At 44.7% G+C, this 24,277-nt stretch overlaps 1 protein-coding gene across 2 annotated transcripts in view; it reads right to left on the minus strand.

Annotated features, from left to right (window-relative positions):
• CCT5 (chaperonin containing TCP1 subunit 5) overlaps positions 1–24,277 on the minus strand; it is a 422,120-nt gene that overhangs the window by 139,324 nt on the left and 258,519 nt on the right. For both annotated transcript variants that reach the window (XM_075331906.1, XM_075331907.1), the window contains exon 7: positions 12,564–12,683. In XM_075331906.1, coding sequence (XP_075188021.1) covers positions 12,564–12,683 — 120 coding nt within the window. The remainder of the gene's footprint in view (positions 1–12,563; positions 12,684–24,277) is intronic.

Raw genomic sequence — 24,277 nt, forward strand, 5'->3', positions numbered from 1 at the left:
GGCTTCATCCAACCACTAACCATGAGTGGAAAAAGTTTGTTGTTATCATTCATATTCTCTGAAAAAAGGCAAAATAAGAAAAAAAAAAAAATCTGTTGGGACATGTGAACCTTTGAGCATAACTATACCTAAGTGCTGGCTAGCAGCAGGCCTGTGATTTATGAAGAAATAAATACATTCCTAGAGTACAAAAGGTATTATCTACAACTTTATCCTCCTCAATGTTTGTTTTCCAGTTAGGCACAATTTCTGTGCACTGGTATAACGGTATGTGCGGACGTTGCGTTCTGTGCAGTGCGGAAAAGAATGCACCCTCTGGCAGACTGGACAAATTTTAACATTGCGTTTGTAAAAAAAAAAAAAAAAAAAAAAAAGGCATCCAAAACGCATGCTTTTTGTATGTATTTTCGACAGTGCATTCCCCCAGCAATTCAGCTGTTACATGCCCACAGACAGTCGCGCGATGAGAATGAACACAGATGAACTTCACCCGACTTCATTGTCATCTCCTTGCTATGTCTTTGTGTCGCGTCCTGATTAGCAGTCACCTGTGAAGGACTCACCGGTGACTGCTAATCCTTTGAGTGACTGATGTGAGCAGCCCTATCAGCGGTGCCGTCACTCAGGTTACCCATGGCCACAGCTGGAATCTTCCACCTGAGAGCGGTAGCCGCGGGTAACCTGAGTGACGTCATCGCTGATGGTGTGGCTCACTTCAGTTGCGGCGTGGAGCTGACAGAGCGGCGGTGTTCTACGGCCGCTCCTGTCCGCTTCATGTAGCAGAGCTGGATGCGTCGCGGGACCTCGTGTGGATTACGTCGGACCTGGAGGAGTATTTGGGGATTAATAAAGTGGTGAAAGAGGGTGTTTTTTGTCTTTTATTCCAAAGAAATTATTTTTTCGGGTGTTATTTTTCTTTAACTTATTATATTATTTATTGAGCATCATTAATTCCATGGTGCTGTACATGAGAAGGGGTTACAGGTTAATCATGGAAGGTATCTCTGGGAGACGCCTGCCATGATTAACCTAGGACTTAGTGGCAGCTATGGGCTGCCATTAACTCCTTATTACCACGATTACCACCGTACCAGGGCAATTCGGGATGAGCCGGGTAGAGTCCCGGGACTGTCGCATTTAATGGATGCGGCAATTCAGGGCGGCTGCTGGCTGATATTGTTAGGCTTGGGGCTTCCCCATAACGTGGAGCTCCCCATCCTGAGAATACCAGCCTTCAGCCGTGTGGCTTTACCCTGGCTGGTATCAAAATTAGGGGGGGGACTGCACGTCGTTTTTTTTTTTAATCATTTATTTATTTTACTGCACGATATAGACCCGCCCACCAGCGGCTGTGATTGGTTGCAGTGGGACAGCTGTCACTCAGCGTGGGGGCGTATCTGACTACAACCAATCATAGGTGCCGGTGGGCGGGGAAAGCAGGGAATACGAGATGGAATTATGAGCGCCCAGCATTTTCAAAAGAGGAAAAGCCGCCAGAGCTTTGTGACAGCCGTGTAGCGCCGTGCCAGTGATCGGTGAGTATAAGAGAGGGGGAGAGACCGACCGACGGACAGAGAGAAAGACAGAGCGACCAAGTGACAGAGAAAGGGACCGACACACAGAGGAAGATTGACTGACATCTACAGAGAGAGACCTGTGTTTTGCTTGTCAAAAAGCATGCGGAAAGCAACAAAAATGCAGTCCAAGAGCATTTTGGTTGCGTTTTGACCCACATCGTTGATTTCAATGGGTGGAGAACACAGCTACAACGCACAAAAGTAGTGACATGCTGGGTTTTTTTCCCCGCAGCGATTTTTGGCATCCAAAATGCGTTTAAAAACGCAGCGTGCGCATTTAATTTCGGGCTTCTCATTGACTTTGCTGGGGAAGCAGAACGCATGCAATTGAGCACTGAAACGCTGCAGTTCAAAACGCAGCGTTAACGCGGAAAAAAATTGGTTATTGGTTATTACTGCTAGAACTCCTAAAATTGATTCCATCTTTAAGAGGTGGAAAAGAGGCAATTGTTGATCAAGCCACTCAGTGGGGTACCACCTATTTAATGGTTGAGCGATTGCTTGAGCTTAAAACCTTTCTTGTAGACATAGTCAACCCTCAGGTTAAATGAAGGTTAATGGACACAGGTGGCTGAATTGAAGAAATTGCGTCACCATCCATTTAAAGTGACTAAAAAATTGCAAGCTAAGGATTTAACTCCTGGTATTTTCACAAAGGAATGGAAGAACTTGCTGTTTTGACTTTCCCAAAGAGGACATTTAATCACAGATGGCATTGCTGCTTCAATGAAACAGAGACACAGCTATTCGAAAATAAAAAAAATCTTCTGGCAGCTGTGTATGTGGACCAAAATCACCATATACCGCTTGCTAAAGGAAAAGAAGCTTTGACTGAGTTAGCAGTTAGGATGAGTGGGTTACAGGACTACCAAGAGCAAGAGGACTTGGATCCTGCCAGTGCTACTGCTGCCGTATCTTTAGCCTCATCAGATGAGTTTAATTTTGAAAAGTATTTGGAAAGCAAAGCGTTCCCACAGGGAAAAAGATTCCAATCCCATAGCAAACAGATTGACCAAATGTTTTACTTGTTCTTCTAAGAGTTCAACCATCCATCAAAACAGACTGTGCATGAGACAATTCCTTTATACCCGAGACTGTTAGAGATGTTGCCCATGCGGTTATTGCTTTGCTACCAACTTAAGTTAGTGTAGAGAGGTTGTTCTCTAGCCTTAAAATTATGATCACAGATTTGAGTCCATCTATGAAGGAAAATGTGATGGAGGCGATACTATGTCTCAGAACAAATTCATACTGTACAAATGGTATTCCATACATGTTTGCTGAAAACTGATTTTTTTTCCCCCCATTTACTACATAGTTTATTGTATATTTACAATTTATTAATAGTTTGTGTTCTGAACTTGTATTCCAATAAATACATTTTGTTCTTTCTAAAGTTTGATTATTGCATCAGAATAATGATTAAAAGCCTGATGTTACCATTTTGCTACAGTAAATTTATCACAAACATGAGTCATGTATGAGGGAGTTGGCTTACCGACTACACAACCCTGCTCATACAGCTATATCGCAGCGTGAATGCAAGTGTGTATCAGAACCTCCTCAAAACAACACGTGGTTCCTCACTTCCGTTTATGACCCATTCAGCCAGCAACTTTCATGCAGAACAATGCTCCCTGTCACACATCAAAAAGGGTAAGCAGTTCCGTGAAACAAAAAACATTGGAACAATGAAATAGCCAGCCCAGAGTCCTGATCTAAACCCAATAGAAAACCTTTGACAAATTTTTGGTGACAAAGTTATGGCCAAGAAACCCACAACAGTCAAAGAACTGTGGAAGAGACTGGAAGAAGGATGAACCAAAATCACACCAGAGCAGTGGGAAAGACTAGTGATATCCTGGGGCTGCAGATATGCGGAAGTCATTCAAAGCAAAGGCCTGTACACTTTCTTCTGATTGGTGACTGTTACCTTCAGAAAATTTAGTTTTAATCTTTTTCTGTGCTACAGTCATTATTGTTCTTTAATTATTATCTTCAGGTTTTGGGCAAAATAAAGTGTTTAGGTTGATAAACTTTGGATCTTTTGTAAAAACACTGTTCTAGTGATGTAAAGCTTACAAAAAAAATTCAAATATTGATAAATGTACCGTGGATTACATTATTTCTGAAAAAAAAAAACCAAAGTGATCATACACGGTTCTCCAATTTTGATCTTCAGTGTTTATGTTGTTTTTTATTTTAGACAGGTGACAGATTTTACAAAAGCTTCACTCACATGAACAACCCTTTAACTGTTTAGAAAGCGCATCAAACTGCTTCTGGTACCCGAAATATATATATATATATATATATATATATATATATATATATATATATATATATATATATATATATATATATATATATATATATATATATATATATATATATATATATATATCTACATATACATATACATATACATACATATACATATATATATATATATATATATATATATATATATATATATATATACACACACACACACACACACACACACACACACACACACACAGTACAAACCAAAAGTTTGTACACACCTCCTCATTCAAAGGGTTTTCTTTATTTTCATGACTCTAAAAACTGTAAATTCACATTGAAGGCATCAAAATTATGAATTAAAACGTGTGGAATGAAATACTTAAAAGTGTGAAACTGAAGATGTGTCTTATATTCTAGGTTCTTCAAAGTAGCCACCTTTTGCTTTCATTACTACTTTGCACACTCTTAGCATTCTCTTGAGCTTCAAGAGGTAGTCACCGGAAATGGTTTTCCAACAGTCTTGAAGGGGTTCCCAGAGATGCTTAGCACTTGTTGGCCCTTTTGCCTTCACTCTGCGGCCCAGCTCACCCCAAACCATCTCAATTGGGTTCAGGTCTGGTGACTGTGGAGACCAGGTTATTTGGCGTAGCACCCCATCATTCTCCTTCTTAGTCAAATAGCCCTTACACAGCCTGGAGGTGTGTTTGGGGTCAATGTCCTGTTGAAAAATAAATGATGGTCCAACTAAACGCAAGCCGGATGGAAAAGCACACCGTTGCAAGATGTTGTGGTAGCCAGGCTGGTTCTGTATGCCTTCAATTTTGAAAAAATCCCCAACAGTGTCAGCAGCAAAGCACCTCCTCCTCCATGCGTCACGGTGGGAACCAGCCATGTTGAGTCCATCCGTTCACCTTTTCTACAAAGACACGGTGGTTGCATCCAAAAGATCTCAAATTTGGACTCATCAGACCAAAGCACAGACTTCCACTGGTCTAATGTCCATTCCTTGTGTTCTTTAGCCCCAAAAAAGTCTCTTCTGCTTGTGGTCTGTCCTTAGCAGTGGTTTCCTAGCAGCTATTTTACCATGAAGGCCTGCTGCACAAAGTCTCCTTTTAATAGTTGTTCTAGAGATGAGAAAGTGTGTCCAAACTTTTGGTCTGTACTGTATATACATACATTCTATCTATATATTATATATCCCTAGGTTTTAGGTTTTCTGCCAGTGATAGAGGGAAACAAATCTAAGCCAAGACCCACTATATATGCCGACAACACTTCCTATGAGGTCTCTTTGCTCTTGGACCAACATGAAGCATGACGAACACATTGAGTATCAATCCACATAGGGATAGTGTTAGTGTTGGGTAGGCTATAATGGTGAGTTTTTTAGCCAATGTGGGTGATATATTATTTGGTAATTGTGGGTTTAATGGTGTATTAGAGAAGGTATTACTACTAGTATTTCAATGTATTTCAATGTATTTTAATTGTGGATAATTTCCTTTATGCATTTCATATTGATTCTTATATGTATTAACATGTGCTAGCAATATATAGTGAATTAAGCGTAGTCTTGTTAGAGAATAAACTTGTTATATTTTAGCATAATAAAGTGTTGAGAGTCTGGGATAGACCAGTTAAGATAGGGCAAAGTAGTAACCGTAACATAAAAATATACCCTTGGGAATATATCCTTGTGTAGAACATATCTTTGGAGGGAATAATAAGTTTAGGAAAAAGTATTCCCCTTTTACATATTGTGAGACTGTGACCGGGGTTATCTATGACGGCCGGTATGTCTCGCCCCGGTTGTGCTCACTCCATGATAGAAAGTAGATCCACTCTAGGGTTAATGCTGTTTCCCTACAGGCTGAAGGAAGGGTTAAATAGAATCTGGAACAAGGGCAGGTGTGCCGGGTGTGAGGGAGTGAACAGAACTCCCTGAGCTCTCTGCTGGAGAGGCACATGTATTTTGTTGTGGACTTTTGTTTGGACATTAAAACCGTGTGCTGTGAACCTTAATGCCTGGATCCCGTGTCTTCTGCTGCGCAGCTGACCGTGCTACCTCACATATGGTGGAGAATCGGCGGGCATGACAGCCGGTGAGGTGTAGCATCCATCCCTGGTGACCCGGTAGCACATGTCCTGGATTCGAGCGGCTATACTACAGCCCAAACCCGGCGACGCCATGGAAGACATACTAAGACTGCAGCAACAGACTAATGCACAGCTAGAAGAGGCTAATGCACAGCAACAACAGGCTAATGCACAGCAGCAACAGACCAATGCACACCTGCTCCGGGCGTTGGAACGTCAGCAGCATTCCTTGCAAGCGCAGGAAAAAAGGCACCAAGAACAGATGGTTCTCCTGGCCAAGTCGATCCGTGCCGGACCGGCAGCAACAACCCCGGGACCGGGTGACGACGGCAGCGTCCGGACAGCGGTGAGACAAGCGTTGCAAAAGATGACCCCGGGTGATGATGTGGAAGCGTTCCTGGCGGTGTTTGAGCGGGTGGCCGAGCGGGAAAAGCTGCCGACCCCCCAGTGGGCTGAGGTATTGTCGCCCTATCTGACGGGGGAACCCCAAAAAGCGTACCTGGACCTCTGTACCGAGGACGCCATTGACTATGTGACCCTGAAAGCCGAAATACTGGCTCGGTTGGGGGTGAATACCTATGTACGGGCTCAGCGGGTAAATCAGTGGTTCTATGAGGAAGCCAAACCCGTACGCTCCCAGGCCTATGACTTGTTGCATCTTGTAAAAAAGTGGTTGCAGCCTGACACTCTGAGCCCGGCGCAAATGGTGGAAAGGGTAGTAGTGGATCGTTTTGTGCGCACTTTACCAGACACCATTCAACGGTGGGTAGGACAGGGTGACCCGAGTACCCTGGACCAATTAGTGTCCCTGGTAGAGCGGCATGTGGCTACGCAGGACTTGATACGGGACACTGAGACTTTGCGTACCGCCCGTCGGACCGGCCCCTCCAAGCCTAGGGCCAAGGACCCACCGCTGACAACGGTGCAGGAGTCCCCTACCGTCCCGTCTGAGGCCGCGGCCGCCGTTACTGAGGTCCGGAAGGTTCTGTACCCTAAACGACAACCCGGGGGTTTCCGTCCCCATTAGATGTTGGCGGTGCCAGCGGGTGGGACATATGGAAGCCCAGTGTCCACTCACCACGGAGCCCATGGATTGTGGGGTTACCCGGCGGGGTTCAATGTATGCTCAGGTGGTGTGTACCGCTGACCTGGTCTCCCCAGAGACGGAGCCCCACTTGTGCCAAATACAGGTGAATGGATGTCCGGTTACAGGATTGTTGGATTCCGGAAGCTTAGTGACCCTTGTGCGATCCACCTGGAGGGCTAAAGTAAAGGCCACAGGACGTACCGTGGGGGTGGTTTGCATACATGGGGACCGCCGCGACTATCCCACGGGGATTGTCACCATCACAGCACCTTGCGGTCAGGTGCAACATGAGGTGGGACTTCTTAACACTCTTCCTTATGACGTGATCCTAGGAAGGGATCTGCCCTATTTTTGGACTTAATGGAGGGGACCCCCTAAGTCCCCTCAGTTACTGGTCAGTCCGGGACCTGAGCCCTACAATCCTGAATCCGGGACACCTGCCGTAGGGGTCCCCATGATAGGGACAGAATGTGAACCCGATAGGTCACCCCTAGAGGTATTGGCAGGAGAGGCTGAGATGGTCGAGCCCATCCCGGAGTTGGAGGCGTCCCCGGATACGTTTGGGACAGCCCAACTCCAGGACCCTACGTTAATACATGCCCGGAGTCGGGTGACAGTAGTTGACGGGGTGGCACAGCTGCCCGGTGCCCAGGTAAGGTACCCCCATTTCGCTCTTAAGCAGGATTTACTCTACCGGGTAGATGAAATACGGGGCGTGGGGGTAGAACAGTTGGTGGTGCCCCAGCCGCATCGCCGGCGGGTCCTCGACTTGGCTCATAAACACCTGATGAGTGGCCACCTAGGGGGTCAAGAAAACGCAGGAGCGAATATTGCAAAGGTTCTATTGGCCCGGGGTCTTTGGGGAGGTAAAACGGTTCTGCGAAACCTGCCCGGAGTGTCAGCTTACCGCACCCCTGACCCATTTTCGCAGTCCGTTGGTACCGTTACCCATTATAGAAGTCCCTTTTGAACGGATAGGGATGGATCTGGTGGGGCCCCTCGTAAAGTCCGCTCGAGGGCACCAACACATCCTAGTGATCGTTGACTATGCCACCCGGTATCCCGAGGCGATACCTCTCAGACATACTGCAGCAAAGCTTATAGCTCGGGAGTTGTTTGCTGTGTTCTGCCGGGTGGGATTGCCCAAGGAGATCCTTACGGATCAGGGGACCCCATTCATGTCTAAAGTGACCAAAGAGCTATGCCGGCTACTCCAGATCAAGCAGTTGCGTACGTCTGTGTATCATCCTCAAACGGACGGTTTAGTCGAGCGTTTCAATAAAACCCTGAAAACCATGCTCAAAAGGGTGATCTCCAAAGACGGGAAAAACTGGGATATGATGCTTCCCTATTTGATGTTTGCCATACGAGAGGTGCCACAGGCATCCACGGGGTTTTCGCCTTTTGAATTGTTATACGGGCGACATCCCCGGGGATTGTTGGACCTGGCAAAGGAAACATGGGAGCAAGAGCCCACCCCCCATAAAAGTGTGATTGAACACATTTTGGGTATGCAGAACCGCATAAGCGCGGTCATGCCAATTGTGAAGGAGCATTTACAGGAGGCTCAGGCCGCGCAAAGCGGCCGCTACAATAGACAAGCCACCGTGCGGACCTTTAAACCCGGGGATCGGGTGTTGGTATTAATCCCCACGGCGGAGAGTAAATTCCTGGCTCAGTGGCAAGGCCCCTACGAGATAAAGGAAAGAGTAGGGGTGGTTAACTATAAAGTATTGCAGCCCGGTAGGTGGAAACCTGAACAAATATACCATGTCAACCTATTAAAACCTTGGCAGGAACGGGAAAGCCCGATGGCTGTTTTTTCCCCACCTCCCTCCTCTTCGGGTCGTTCACATCCGGCTCCAGCGACCTCCGGAGAGGACGAACCGGAAGTAAGGATTGGAGAAGCCCTCACCAAGCAACAGAGGCGAGAGGCCAGATGGTTTGTTCAGCAGAACCCCGATGTCTTCTCCGAGCTGCCCGGTAGGACCAGTCTGATACGACATGATATTGTCACCGAGCCCCACCTGAAGGTACGCCTGAAGTCATACCGGGTACCGGAGGCTCGACGACAAGCCATATCAGAGGAAGTAAAGACAATGTTACGCCTGGGGGTCATCGAAAAATCCCGGAGTGAATGGGCTAGTCCGATTGTCCTAATACCAAAACCCGATGGCTCCTTAAGGTTCTGCAATGACTTTAGGAGATTGAACGAAATATCCAAGTTCGATCTCTACCCCATGCCCCGGGTGGATGAGCTGATTGATAGGCTGGGACAGGCGCGATATTTTACCACGCTCGACCTGACCAAGGGGTACTGGCAGGTGCCACTAACGGAGTCCGCCAAGGAGAAAACCGCTTTTGTTACGCCGGAGGGTCTCTTCCACTATGTTGTCTTGCCTTTTGGGTTACATGGCGCTCCGGCCACGTTCCAGAGGTTGATGGACTTAGTGCTGGAACCCCACCAGGCGTATGCATCAGCGTACCTGGATGACATCATTATTTACAGCTCCGATTGGCAGACCCACTTGGAACAGGTACAAGCGGTGGTGGACGCGCTTCGAACAGCCGGATTGACAGCCAATCCCAAGAAATGTGCGTTGGGACTCACGGAAGCCCGCTACTTGGGCTACGTGATAGGCCAAGGAGTGATTAAGCCCCAAATTAACAAGGTTGAGGCGATCCAGAAGTGGCCTAGACCCCTGACCACGAAGCAGGTTAGGGCCTTCCTGGGTATCGTGGGGTACTACAGGAGGTTTGTAAAGGATTTTGCGGGACTATCAGCCCCCTTGACGGACCTTCTCAAAGGCAAGAAGTCCGTCATGGTGCGCTGGACTCCGCAGGCCGAGGACTCCTTCCGGACAGCCCGTTCTTGTTAACCCTGATTTCCGGAAGGAGTTCATAGTACAAATAAGAAAGCCGCGGAGACACCATCACGTGTTTCTCAACGCTGGCAGGAAACTAGCCAGGTCTTTCACCGGGAAGGAACAACCACGGGAAGGGCAGTCTCCAGTCAAGGAGACCACCTATACCAAACATGGTATCCATCCACAGACAGCCGTTTCGGGGTATTTGCCCCTCATCAGTGTGGAGTAGGAATCTGGCTAGTGGGGGCAATGCCTAGTAAAAGACTACTTAAGCAAGCATTGTTGACCTTAGGGAGATCAACATATCCACTGCGGAGACACCATCACGTGTTTCTCAACGCAGTGATTCTAGAGCATTGCCCCCTGGGAAGTATGCAAATAAGAAAGCCGCGGAGACACCATCACGTGTTTCTCAACGCTGGCAGGAAACTAGCCAGGTCTTTCACCGGGAAGGAACAACCACGGGAAGGGCAGTCTCCAGTCAAGGAGACCACCTATACCAAACATGGTATCCATCCACAGACAGCCGTTTCGGGGTATTTGCCCCTCATCAGTGTGGAGTAGGAATCTGGCTAGTGGGAGCAATGCCTAGTGGAAGACTACATAGGCGAAGATGGATGTTGATATCCCTAAGGTCAATCATCCTTACCTATGTAGTCTTTTACTAGGCATTGCTCCCACTAGCCAGATTCCTACTCCACACTGATGAGGGGCAAATACCCCGAAACGGCTGTCTGTGGATGGATACCATGTTTGGTATAGGTGGTCTCCTTGACTGGAGACTGCCCTTCCCGTGGTTGTTCCTTCCCGGTGAAAGACCTGGCTAGTTTCCTGCCAGCGTTGAGAAACACGTGATGGTGTCTCCGCGGCTTTATTTGCATACTTCCCAGGGGGCAATGCTCTAGAATCACTGCGTTGAGAAACACGTGATGGTGTCTCCGCAGTGGATATGTTGATCTCCCTAAGGTCAACAATGCTTGCTTAAGTAGTCTTTTACTAGGCATTGCCCCCACTAGCCAGATTCCTACTCCACACTGATGAGGGGCAAATACCCCGAAACGGCTGTCTGTGGATGGATACCATGTTTGGTATAGGTGGTCTCCTTGACTGGAGACTGCCCTTCCCGTGGTTGTTCCTTCCCGGTGAAAGACCTGGCTAGTTTCCTGCCAGCGTTGAGAAACACGTGATGGTGTCTCCGCGGCTTTCTTATTTGCATACTTCCCAGGGGGCAATGCTCTAGAATCACTGCGTTGAGAAACACGTGATGGTGTCTCCGCAGTGGATATGTTGATCTCCCTAAGGTCAACAATGCTTGCTTAAGTAGTCTTTTACTAGGCATTGCCCCCACTAGCCAGATTCCTACTCCACACTGATGAGGGGCAAATACCCCGAAACGGCTGTCTGTGGATGGATACCATGTTTGGTATAGGTGGTCTCCTTGACTGGAGACTGCCCTTCCCGTGGTTGTTCCTTCCCGGTGAAAGACCTGGCTAGTTTCCTGCCAGCGTTGAGAAACACGTGATGGTGTCTCCGCGGCTTTCTTATTTGCATACTTCCCAGGGGGCAATGCTCTAGAATCACTGCGTTGAGAAACACGTGATGGTGTCTCCGCAGTGGATATGTTGATCTCTCTAAGGTCAACAATGCTTGCTTAAGGAGTTCATAGTACAGACTGACGCCTCGGAGGTCGGCCTGGGGGCAGTGCTGTCTCAGGTGGTTCAGGGGGAGGAACACCCCGTCACCTTCTTAAGTAGGAAGCTCACCCCTCCCGAGCGGAATTATAGCGTAGTGGAGAAGGAGTGCCTGGCGATCAAGTGGGCCTTGGAGTCCCTACGCTATTACCTGCTGGGACGGCAGTTTCGCTTGGTGACGGATCACTCTCCACTGGTCTGGATGAGGTCCGCCAAGGAACGGAATGCCCGGGTTACCCGGTGGTTCCTTTCTCTGCAGAACTTCCGGTTTACGGTTGAACACCGGGCCGGTGGGTTGCAGGGCAACGCCGATGCCTTGTCCCGCGGCCCGTGTTTGATGGCTGGAGTTCAACCCCGCACGCTTGAACTGAGGGGGGGGTATGTGAGACTGTGACCGGGGTTATCTATGACGGCCGGTATGTCTCGCCCCGGTTGTGCTCACTCCATGATAGAAAGTAGATCCACTCTAGGGTTAATGCTGTTTCCCTACAGGCTGAAGGAAGGGTTAAATAGAATCAGGAACAAGGGCAGGTGTGCCGGGTGTGAGGGAGTGAACAGAACTCCCTGAGCTCTCTGCTGGAGAGGCACATGCATTTTGTTGTGGACTTTTGTTTGGACATTAAAACCGTGTGCTGTGAACCTTAATGCCTGGATCCCGTGTCTTCTGCTGCGCAGCTGACCGTGCTACCTCACAATATCTATATAAAAATAAAATTCACAAACTTTTCTTTTATTATGAGGCCCTATGGTGAACAGATTTTACAACAATCATAAATATTTTGGCACTGGAGGATGTAAACCTCAAAAACACATATCGTACCACCAACAATACGTGCATGTTGATGAGCAATTTGTGGCATTAACAGCTCTGGTGTTTTCATGCATTTCCAACTGGCAATGCAATGAACCATAAACGAGTAGAAATGTAACACCAATTTGTGAGAATACTCCTTTTAAAATTATGCAGACTCCTTACCTCTATTTCAGGACCTCCGACCCAACGTACAGCAGGGAGCTCATTTTGAAGCAATAGATGATTTGCTTCATCATCAAAGCCCCATTGACAGATTGCAATATTAGCACCAGTAGCTTTAATCTGCAATTACAAAACAAAATATATTTGTTGTCAGGTCTCAGTTTTACTAATCTAGGATCCTGAAATGTTTTCTGTACAACAAAGGTATTATTGGCAATAAAACTAAATAGAAGCATAACAAAAATAGGAACTAAGCCTGTTGCACAGTTATAAAAATGAAAGGCCAATGGCACATACACTTTTCACGTAAAAACTGAAATTCTTTACTGGAAAAAACAATATTAAAACCAAGTTTCTATGAGGCAGTCTAGGTGATATGTATCTTGCACTCTAATTCGTACAATGACTTTCATAATGATGCAACCATAATATGCAATAATTAATGCAAAATTTCCACAGTTCCTACAAAAGGGATATTACAAAACATTGTAGATCACTGCAAAAAGGGCTACGTTTACAACAAGAAAAAAAATGGAGTTACAAGGCCAAATATAGATATAAAAATATAAACTTTATTTCCATACACAAATATGATAATGAAAAAATTACCTACAAGAGATCATATACAAAAATAAGTTGCAGAAAAAATGAGCAAAGGGGGATAAAAAGTACCCCCCATACAAAGGTGAAAGGTGATAAGGCTACAAATACATGTGGAGGTTATAGTTTAAACATTTTTATGAGAGAACGTAAGATCAAACTATAAAATGCATACCCATCAACAATAAATTAGTCACAGTGGACATTAATAAACTGCAATTACTTACTTACACATTTTTTAATAAATTGCTCCCCAAGAGATTAACGTGCCCACCAGGATTAGAAAAGAACCCTCCAAACGCGCGTTTTCGCGTTGGTATACTTCACTGCTTCATCAGGGAAGGCATAATCCCCCAATCTGTGAAGGACCTTATATCGCCGGTCATGTGCCCGCATTGGTCATCGCTTCAGGGCCTGTTAATTAGCTGTTCAGCCAATCGCGGCTGCCGGATTAGTGCATGCTCACCAGGCAGCCGCCGCCCCATGCACCTAATCCAGCCATCAAAGAGAGCAGTGAGTTAACGCATGCGCCAAACAGGCAGCCGCAATTGGCTGAACAGCTAATGAACAGGCCCTGGAGCGATGACCAATGCGGTCACATGACCGGCGATTTAAGGTCCTTCACAGATTGGGGGATTATGCCTTCCCTGATGAAGCGGTTAAGTATACAAACGCAAAAACGCGCGTTTGGAGGGTTCATTTCTAATCCTGGTGGGCACGTTAATCTCTTTGGAGGAAATTTATTAACAAATGGGTAAGCAAGTAACTGCAGTTTATTAATGTCCACTGTGACTAATTTATTGTTGATAGAAATGCATTTTATAGTTTGATTTTACCTTCCCTCATAATGTTTAAACTATAACCTCCATATGTATTTGTAGCCTTATCACCTTTGTATGGGGTACTTTATATCCCCCTTTGCTCATTTTTTCTACAACTTATTTTTGTATATGATCTCTTGTAGGTATTTTTTTCATATCATATGTGTATGGAAATAAAGTTTATATTTTTATATCTATATTTGGCCTGGTAACTCCATTTTTTTCTTGTTGTAAACGTAACCATAATATGCAGTAAAAGCTGTATAATTTATTTTATTTATACCAATTTAGCACCATCCTATTCCACAGAGTTTAAAAAAAAATTAAAAAACAAAACAGACTTCCGGATCCGGTCCTGGCTGAGGAGGCAGCATAGAGGGGAAGCTCCCAACACCCCTCTGAGAAACCGACGATAAACAGCATACCCGGGCAAGTGAGCGAGCAGAGATCAGCACGTCTGGTAGCAGGAAGCAAGCAGCTATGGAGCGGTACTTACTGAGGAGTGCTGGTGGTAGTGAGGGGCCCTGGAGGAGTGGAGATCCTGACTGCCGGCGTGGAGAAGAGGAGACTGTCATGGCGCCGACGAGCCTGATGGAGGAGGAGCCAGAGTCCCCAGTGCAAGATGTGGTAATGAAAGGCAGGAGAGGGAGAAGTGAAGGAGATGAGAGCGGGGGGGGGGGGGGGGGGGGGTCGGGGGAGGATGGAGCAGGAGAGAAATCGCTGCAGGGGATTGAAGAGGGAGAAACACAATGGATAGAGGAAGGGGACATGGAGGAACCAGAGAGAGAGGAGGAGGAGTGCAGCAAGCAAAGAGTGCACAGAGACGCAGGAGACCGGATTGATCACTCAGACACGCAGTATAAAGGTGTCTAATCATGATCAACGCCAGCAGAAGCTGCATGTCAGAAAAAGTAACACTCCTTCTAAAGTAAACAAGAAACAGCCGGCCACACCATTATCTAAATCCTGTAAACAAATGGGGGAGGGTGGAAAACCTCCAGCACAGAATAAGAGAACTAAGAAACCAGCACCACCTGCAGGCCAAGACAAGCATGCACAAGAGCTCAATGTTGATTATAAAAAAATGTCTGAAGAAGTGACATCACATCTGTCAAAAGAGATTAAAGTGGCCATTGAAACAGCCATACAAACATCCCTAGCAGCTATGCAAAAGCAGATTAGTGGACACGCATCTAGACTGGCAGAAACAGAGCAGAGAATATCTGACTCAGGGGAGAAAATACTGGCTATGCAAGAGCAAATAGCAGCTCTAGTGAAATCTAACGATTATTTGAGAGATAAAGCGGAAGATTTGGAGAACCAATCAAGGCGAAATAATTTGCGCATTGTGGGGCTGCCCGAATCGGTATCTTTGGGACAGCTGGATAACATGTGAACACGAGTTACCTCAGGCCCTGGGCATTAAGGCTAAATTCAGAGTGGAAAGAGCGCACAGAGTGGGACCACTGAGACAACAAGAAGCGAATAGGGGAGAGGATCCAAACCCAAACAAGAAAGCCCCGCTGAGAGCTAGGCAAGTGATAGTCAAATATTTGGATTATAAACATAAAGAGGAAATACTGAGGGCCTTTAGAGACAGACAGCGACCATTGCATTACCAAGGCAACAGACAGCTAATTTTCGGAGATTATTCAGCAGAAGTCTCCAGAAAGAGAAAAGAATTCAGCAAAGTATGTTCATTCCTGTATAACAAAAAAGTCAAGTGCCAACTGCTGTGAGGAAAGAGTTAACCTTTTTCACTGACTTAGAAAATAATAGAAATTCATCCTCCCTGGCAAGACCAAACCAGACTTATTTGCGTAATAAACTGTGAGACCAACCTCAAGGACGCAGAATGTTTTGACTTAAAGACGACTGAAAAACATCTTGTTATTGGAGTATAAGTCATTATATTAATTTCTCTTGCTGGGAATATGCAATCCACGCCTTAATGAATGTAGATTAATGAATATGTATGTTGCATAGTTACACCCTAATCAACTTTGTATAACTTTGTAATGTAAACAATACCAATACACTTTTCTATTCGGAGCCGCACATCTCCAGTCTTATGTGTATAACGGCGTCCGCTTGTTTTCATTGAGTCGGAGTAGCAGAGGGGGGGGGGTCACCGGTACCCTCTCTGCATGCGGACATCACTGGCAACAGCTGTGACCGTTGGGTCAACCTAACACTGCTATACCCTGCCACACTGAAAGTCAGAAATCTCAATGGCTCGTTTGCATATTACAAAGGTTATAAAGAAGCAGAGCGTACTCTCATGGCAGAACAGGATAAGAATCGGGCTGACGGACAAAAAAGAGGAAATAATGGAGAAGGGACCAGCAGAGGAGGATCTCCAAGAGGCCCAGGGAAAGACCCGAGAAGCTTTGAGGAGCAATCGCGGGTGGAGAGTAGAGAGGAAAGGAGATTGAGCCCAATACAACAAAATAACCCTCGCTCGGAACACAGAGACTAACTGTTGGGAATGGTTCATGATAACTGAACTGAACTAGATATTGCTGGTCCTGTTCTCGCACTCTCTCGCTCTCTTGATTTCACTCTCTCATTTTCAGTTTCGCTTTTACGCTTACTTTCAGTTTCACTTTCAGTCTTACTCCCATATTCAGTTTCACTTTCATCCTCACACTCACGTTCAGTCCCACACTCACTTTCAGTCCCACATTTTTCCCCCTCACATATTCAGTCTCATTTTCGGTTTCACGCTTACTTTCAGTTTCACATTCACTCCCATATTCAGTTTCATTTTCAGTCCCACACTTACTTTCAGTCCCACACCCACTTTGTCTCACACATATTCAGTCTCATTTTCCGTTTCCCACTTACTTACAGTTTCACACTCTTCCATATTCAGTTTCACTTTCAGTCTTACTCCCATATTCAGTTTCACTTTCATTCTCACACTCACGTTCAGTCCCACACTCACTCTCAGTCCCACACCTTTTTTTTTCTTTTACTTTTTTCTTTCCCCCCTCACATATTCAGTCTCATTTTCAGTTTCACGCTTACTTTCAGTTTAACACTCACTCCCATATTCAGTTTCACTTTCAGTCTCACACTTTCAGTCCCACACTCACTTTGTCTCACACATATTCAGTCTCATTTTCAGTTCCACGCTTACTTACAGTTTCACTCCCACTCCCATACTCAGTTTCACTTTGAGTATCACACTCACTTTCAGTTCCACACTCGCTCTGTCTCACTCTTTTTCTCTCGCATATTCAGTCTCACGCTTACTTTCAGTTTCACTTCCAGATTCACTTTCACTCTCACTTTCACTCGCCTTTGTCCAGGAACGACTTCCAGGCGTAAATGAAGTGGATCTGTCTGCTCTGAGTGCTGCGACGGCCACCAGAAAGTAGAGCCAAGTTGGACTTGAAGTTTTTATAGAGGTTTTGTCGTACTGTACTATTTTCGACATATTTAAGGCTCGTTCATGTGACTCATGTGAATCCGGGGCTAGAACGTATACTCTAAGGGGGGTGACTAGGGAGCTCAACAGTTTGGGTAGGAAAAGGGGAAGTCATCAGCATGGCGAAAAGAGCCAAAAATTTCCCAGAAGGGAAAACTTGTTCTACAGTTACTTGTTTATTGTTATATTTGTTATACCTACAAGGTGGGGAAAAAATATGTCAAGCCTGGGGGGCAAATTCTATACCTGGCAATAATTGTCTCGTCTCTTGTGAGTTCAGGGCCCACAGGGGAGGAAGTAGTAAGAGCAAAATACAAAGGCAAATATGGTACAAATAACTACATGGAATGTTAAAGGCTTGAGATCTCCTAACAAACGAGCAATGATACTAAGACATCTGAAAAGACTAAAAACAGATATTGCATTATTACAGGAAACGCATTTGAGGAAGGAGGACTTTTTCCACATGAAGAAATACTGGGTGGGTACTGTATATGGGGCAGAGGCACAAGGTAGGAAAGCGGGGACAATGATTCTAATACATAAAACAGCTCAGCCATGAAGTAGTGACACACGAGGCAGACGATCAGGGACGGTGGCAACATTTAACAATCATTAGTCCAGCGGGTAAATTAAGTATCTACAATGTTTACGGTCCAAACTCCCAACAGAGCATATTTCATGATGGCATAAAGGCCAACATACTAGCAGATGGGGAGACCAACATCATAGTGGGAGGTGATTTTAACACAGTTCCAGACTCAGCTGAAGACAGGAGGAGGGGGAAGGAGAGGACAGAGGATGTGGACAGAAGGCCGGACCATAGGGATGTAACATTAGAAGACGTGGGTTTGAAGGACATCTGGAGATTAGCTCACCCGCATGATAGAGAATATACACACTTCTCGCATCCTCATGATAGCTGGTCGCGTATTGATCAATTTTGGATTTCTCAAGGCCTAGTTTATGGGGCACAAGAATGTGTGATAGAAAACATGGTGATATCTGATCATAGTCCGGTGAGATTGGGTATCAGAGAGAAGTTCAAGAGAGGTACAGATATCATATGGAGATTTCCATCGTTTCTTCTCAGACAAGATAATTTCCACAGGGTATTACGAGAGTGGTGGGGAGAATTCACAGAGGAATACAAGGAACACAAAGGGAACCCAGTGCTATACTGGGAAATGGCAAAAGCGGTCTTGAGGGGTCGCCTGATTGGTTTTCCTTTTGATCATGGCCGCATATCCAATGAGAATTATAATGCCCAGAGTGAAGCAGTGCGGGTAGCATACACAAAGTATTTGGCAAATAGATCTCTCACGACAAAAGACAGATGGTTGGAGGCGAAAAGGGGGTTCGATGAATGGGCCAAAAAAAAGGAACAATTATTTTGGTCGCACAGGGAAGCAGAGTTACATAGATTTGGCAAGAAGGCGGGGAGGATGCTGGCAAATTTGGCAAGGGGTAGCAGGAAAATGACAGTGATTTCCAAACTAAAAAGAAAGGGGGGGGAAGTGACCACAGATCCTAAGGAAATTAATAAATTGCTGGGACATTTTTATAGAAAACTATATGGGCCAGGAAACAATGACATGACTGACGAGGCAGAGTGGTTAAGACAAGCGCACTTGCCTAGCTTAACAGAGGAAGATCTGAGTGACCTAAATGCAGATATCACAGTTGAGGAGGTGACTAGAACAATCGGGGAGCTTAACACCAACAAGGCACCAGGCCCCGACGGTTTTAACAGCGAGTTTTATAAGGCTATGAGAGATCTGATCTCGCCGGATTTAACTGCTGTATTTAATGCATTTTTGGAAGGAGAGGAAATTCCTAAAAATTCAAACGTAGCATATATCAAATTACTCCCTAAGGGAACTAAAGACCTGGATGAGCCCTCTAGTTATAGACCCATATCACTTATAAACCAGGATTTAAAAATAATATCTAAGATTATGGCTAATAGATTGGCCATGATTCTTCCAAGGATCATTACAGAGCACCAGGTAGGGTTTATTAAAGGGAGGAATGCTGTCACTAATATCCGGAAGACAATACTAGTGGTGGATGCGGTGAGATTGGAACAGATAGAGGGGGGCAAGACCCGCTCTAGTTACACTCGATGCAGAAAAAGCGTTTGACAATGTAAATTGGAGCTGGCTGGACAAAGTACTAGAGGCCACAGGGATTGTAGGCAAAATGAGGCTTTACATTAGGAATCTTTATGCTAACTCGGGAGCTAGGATACACACTCCAGGTTTTCTATCAGACGTGTTCCCTTTGATGAAGGGAACAAGACAAGGCTGCCCGCTATCTCCCCTTCTATTCAACTTGGCCATTGAACCATTGTCAAGAATACTGCAGGGCCCGAATAGTTTTAAAGGGATTAAGGTAAGGGGAACTGAAATAAAGACAGCACTTTTTGCCGATGATGTCATACTATATATGGGGGACCCGAACGTGGATTTGCCACAGACTCTAGCCCTAATTGAAAAATTTGGATTAGTCTCAGGATTCAAATTGAATAAAAAAAAAAGTGTGAGATCCTGTTCCTAAAAGGGGGGAATGCAAGAGATGGTTGTATATGTGGCATTCCTATAGCACAGACATCACTTAAATACCTGGGAATTCATATAGGAAGAACGGTGGAATCAATTTACGAGATGAATTATGTCCCACTAATTAGGAAAATTATAGCACAACTAAAGGGATGGAAGGGTCTGCCTCTACCACTACTGGCAAGGTGCCACCTGATAAAAATGATGAGCTTTCCTAGGCTGTTGTACCCATTCCAGACGATCCCGATATTGCTAAAACTGAGGGACGTAAATAGGCTCAACTCAGCGTATGCGGATTTTATATGGAGGGGAAGGAAACCTAGAATAAAGTTACGATCACTGATGAAGTCAACGGAGGAAGGAGGTCTCAGTTTCCCAGATGTTCGGGGTTATAACCTGGTGTGTATAATGAGACATGTGTTTGATTGGATGAGAGGAACGAGCAGGCACTCAGACTATGGCATGGAAGCAAAGTATGCATCACCGTGGGATTTGGCGTCCATTTTACACTCCCCATTGTCCAAGGCGGATGGGCACATAAGGAACTCAATCTTATTCCGAGATACTATGCTAACATGGAAACTGGTAAGAAAGAAATTGGGACTGTCATGGAAAGTATCTAAGTACTTAAATCCCTGGGCATCTCCGAACTTTCCCATGGGACGGGAAAATAAGCTATTTACTAGATGGAAAGAGAAGGGCGTCGAGAGAATGAAGGATGTCATGAATGTGGAGGAGAGAAGGTGGCTGACAGGACGGGAAGTGCTTGACAAGTATGACCTTAATAGCTCACATATCATACAATATGAACAACTGAAGCATGGAGTATTTGTAGATTTGGTTGAGCTTGGAAAGGAATTGAATAAGAGTTTGATTGATGAGCTTATGGAAAGTGATGTAGCAAGTGTAAATGTTTCCCAAATTTACCGAACATTTCGGGGAATGCTTATATCTGGGGAGGATAGCCGTACTCTAACAGCGTGGGGGAAACAATTGAAAGGGCAGGAAGTTGTAGGGGATATATTGAAGGGATGGGTACAGATGCGGAAACATGTTACCAATGAGAGATGGAGAGACACCCAATTTAGAATTTTACACAGGGCTATTATGGGCTTCAACATTCCGGGAAGAGATATGCGGTGTCCTAAATGTCAAAGAGAAAAAACAGATATGCTACATGGACTATGGGAGTGTAAGGAAATTTACAGGTTCTGGAATCAAGTTAGATTATTTGTCCAGGCAACATGGGGAATTTCTGGAAATCTAGCGCTAATGGTGTGGATTTTTCATTCCTTTGAGGGAGGAGTAAGAGGGGGATCGGACATGCCGGGAAAGAAGAAATATACAATAGTACATGACATAGCCATGATAGCCAAACGGTCCATCTTAAAGCATTGGATACAAAGGGAGGGACCATCCATAAAAGAGGTCATCGGTGAATTACATAATTTATTGAGGCTGGAGAAAGTGGAAGCGGAAAGGGACAAAGACAGGTTGACACCCAAGTTGTTTGGGAAATGGAGAAACTTCATTGAAAGTCAATTTACTCAGGGAGAAATAGATAATCTGATGACACCTTTTGTACAATCGGAATGGTACCTTCTGAATGATAGCCAGGACAACCTGGGTAAATTGAAAATCACGTAGGTGTGGGTTCCGGAGGGAAGGGGAGACGAGACGCTAAGGTAGCAACAAGACGTGCCAGAAAATTTGGAAGCATTCGGGGTTGGCTCAGGGGCTTAATGATTCTAATTGACTTGTATCGCGTCTGTTATTTCTTAGTACTTTTGCCTTGGTTTAATAGAGACCATATCAATCAGATAAACAGTTTAAAATATCAAGTTGGGGCATCGCACCCTATTATGTCACATATTGTCAGACAAATGTTTTTCCTTGTGTAACCATGAATATCTTGCTATGTTTATAAAAAATTGGAAAATCAATAAAAAGTTTTTGAAAAAAAAAAAAAAAAAAAAACAACAGAACCTACTAGAGTCCTCAGTGGTTGATACCTTTTAATAGTTAACAGAAAAGATGGTAAGAAATAGCAAGTTCTTGAGACTACTCCGGTCTCTTCATCAGGCGCAGTAAAACACAAAATCTCAAAAGTAACATTTATAAACGGCAGGCCATAGAATAGTGCAGTAAATAAGACAAGTAATGTGAAGCAGGACTATCAGCATGGCAAGGGGACAAACTGATGTGACAGTATATATTGGAGCATGAATATTTTATGGTCCTCTGAGGTCTGGTCCAGAGTTGCGATGCCCCCAGATGGTGAGGGGCACATTTCTTTTTCATGTAAAAAGACATAAATCCATACGACACATTTATTCTTGTTCTGAATGTGTCAAAGGTCATCTTAAGTTTGTACTCCCAGATTCTTCTGTCTCTCTGGAATCTGGAGTTTAATAATATTAGTAATAATATTTATTCACTTATATAGCACGATTAATTCAATAGTGCTTTCCAAACATCAGTAACACTGTTCCCACTGGGGATCTAAATGCCCTATGAGTATGTCTTTGGAGTGTGGGAGGAAACTAGAGTACCCAGAGGAAACCCACACAAAAACAGGGAGAACATACAAACTCCTTGCAGATGGAAATACCAGCAATTTCATGTCAATGTTACTGTGATTAGGGTCACAAAAATGTTTGGCCACAAGTAGATCTATCCTTTTTTATTTAATAGTGTGGCGATTAGAATTCATCCTTCTTGTAAGCCTTTGTCCTGTCTCCCCTACATACAAACCCGAAGTTAGACATTTGGTACATAAAGGGAATACAGTCATATGAAATTTGGGCACCCCTATTAATGTTAACCTTTTTTCTTAATAACAATTTGGGCTTTTGCAACGGCCATTTCAGTTTCATATATCTAATAACTGATGGACTCAGTAATATTTCTGAATTGAAATGAGGTTTATTGTACTAACAGAAAATGCGCAATCCGCATTTAAACAAAATTTGACCAGTGCAAAAGTATGGGCACCCTTATCAATTTCTTGATTTGAACACTCCTAACTACTTTTTACTGACTTACTAAAGCACTAAACTGGTTTTGTAACCTCATTGAGATTTGAACTTCATAGGCAGCTGTATCCAATCATGAGAAAAGGTATTTAAGGTGGCCACTTGCAAGTTGTTCTCCTATTTGAATCTCCTATGAAGAGTGGCATTATGGGCTCCTCAAAACAACTCTCAAATGATCTGAAAACACAGATTATTCAACATAGTTGTTCAGGGGAAGGATACAAAAAGTTGTCTCAGAGATTTAAACTGTCAGATTCCACTGTGAGGAACATAGTAAGGAAATGGAAGAACACAGGTACAGTTCTTGTTAAGCCCAGAAGTGGCAGGTCAAGAAAAATATCAGAAAGGCAGAGAAGAAGAATGGTGAGAACAGTCAAGGACAATCCACAGACCACCTCCAAAGACCTGCAGCATCATCTTGCTGCAGATGGTGTCAATGTGCATCGGTCAACAATACAGCACACGTTGCACAAGGAGAAGCTGTATGGGAGAGTGATGCGAAAGAAGCAGTTTCTGCAAGCACGCCACAAACAGAATCGCCTGAGGTATGTAAAAGCACATTTGGACAAGCCAGTTACATTTTGGAAGAAGGTCCTGTGGACTGATGAAACAAAGATTGAGTTGTTTGGTCATACAAAAAGGCGTTATGCATGGAGGCAAAAAAATCACGGCATTCCAAGAAAAACACTTGCTACCCACAGTAAAATTTGGTGGAGGTTCCATCATGCTTTGGGGCTGTGTGGCCAATGCCGGCATCGGGAACCTTGTTAAAGTTGAGGGTCACATGGATTCAACTCAGTATCAGCAGATTTTTGACAATAATGTGCAAGAATCAGTGACTAAGTTTAAGTTACGCAGGGGATGGATATTTCAGCAAGATAATGATCCAAAACACCGCTCCAAATCTACTCAGGCATTCATGCAGAGGAACAATTACAATGTTCTGGAATGGCCATCCCAGTCCCCAGACCTGAATATCATTGAACATCTGTGGGGATGATATGAAGCATACTGTCCATGCTCGGCGACCATCAAACTTAACTGAACTGGAATTGTTTTGTAAACAGGAATGGTCAGATATACCTTCATCCAGGATCCAGGAACTCATTAAAAGCTACAGGAAGTGACTAGAGGCTATGAAGGAGGATCTACAAAATATTAATGTCACAGTTATGTTGAGGTGCCCATACTTTTGCACTGGTCAAATTTAGTTTAAATGCGGATTGCACATTTTCTGTTAGTACAATAAACCTCATTTCAATAC

This window comes from Anomaloglossus baeobatrachus, unplaced genomic scaffold, assembly GCF_048569485.1.
Source record: "Anomaloglossus baeobatrachus isolate aAnoBae1 unplaced genomic scaffold, aAnoBae1.hap1 Scaffold_103, whole genome shotgun sequence".
NCBI lineage: Eukaryota > Metazoa > Chordata > Amphibia > Anura > Aromobatidae > Anomaloglossus > Anomaloglossus baeobatrachus.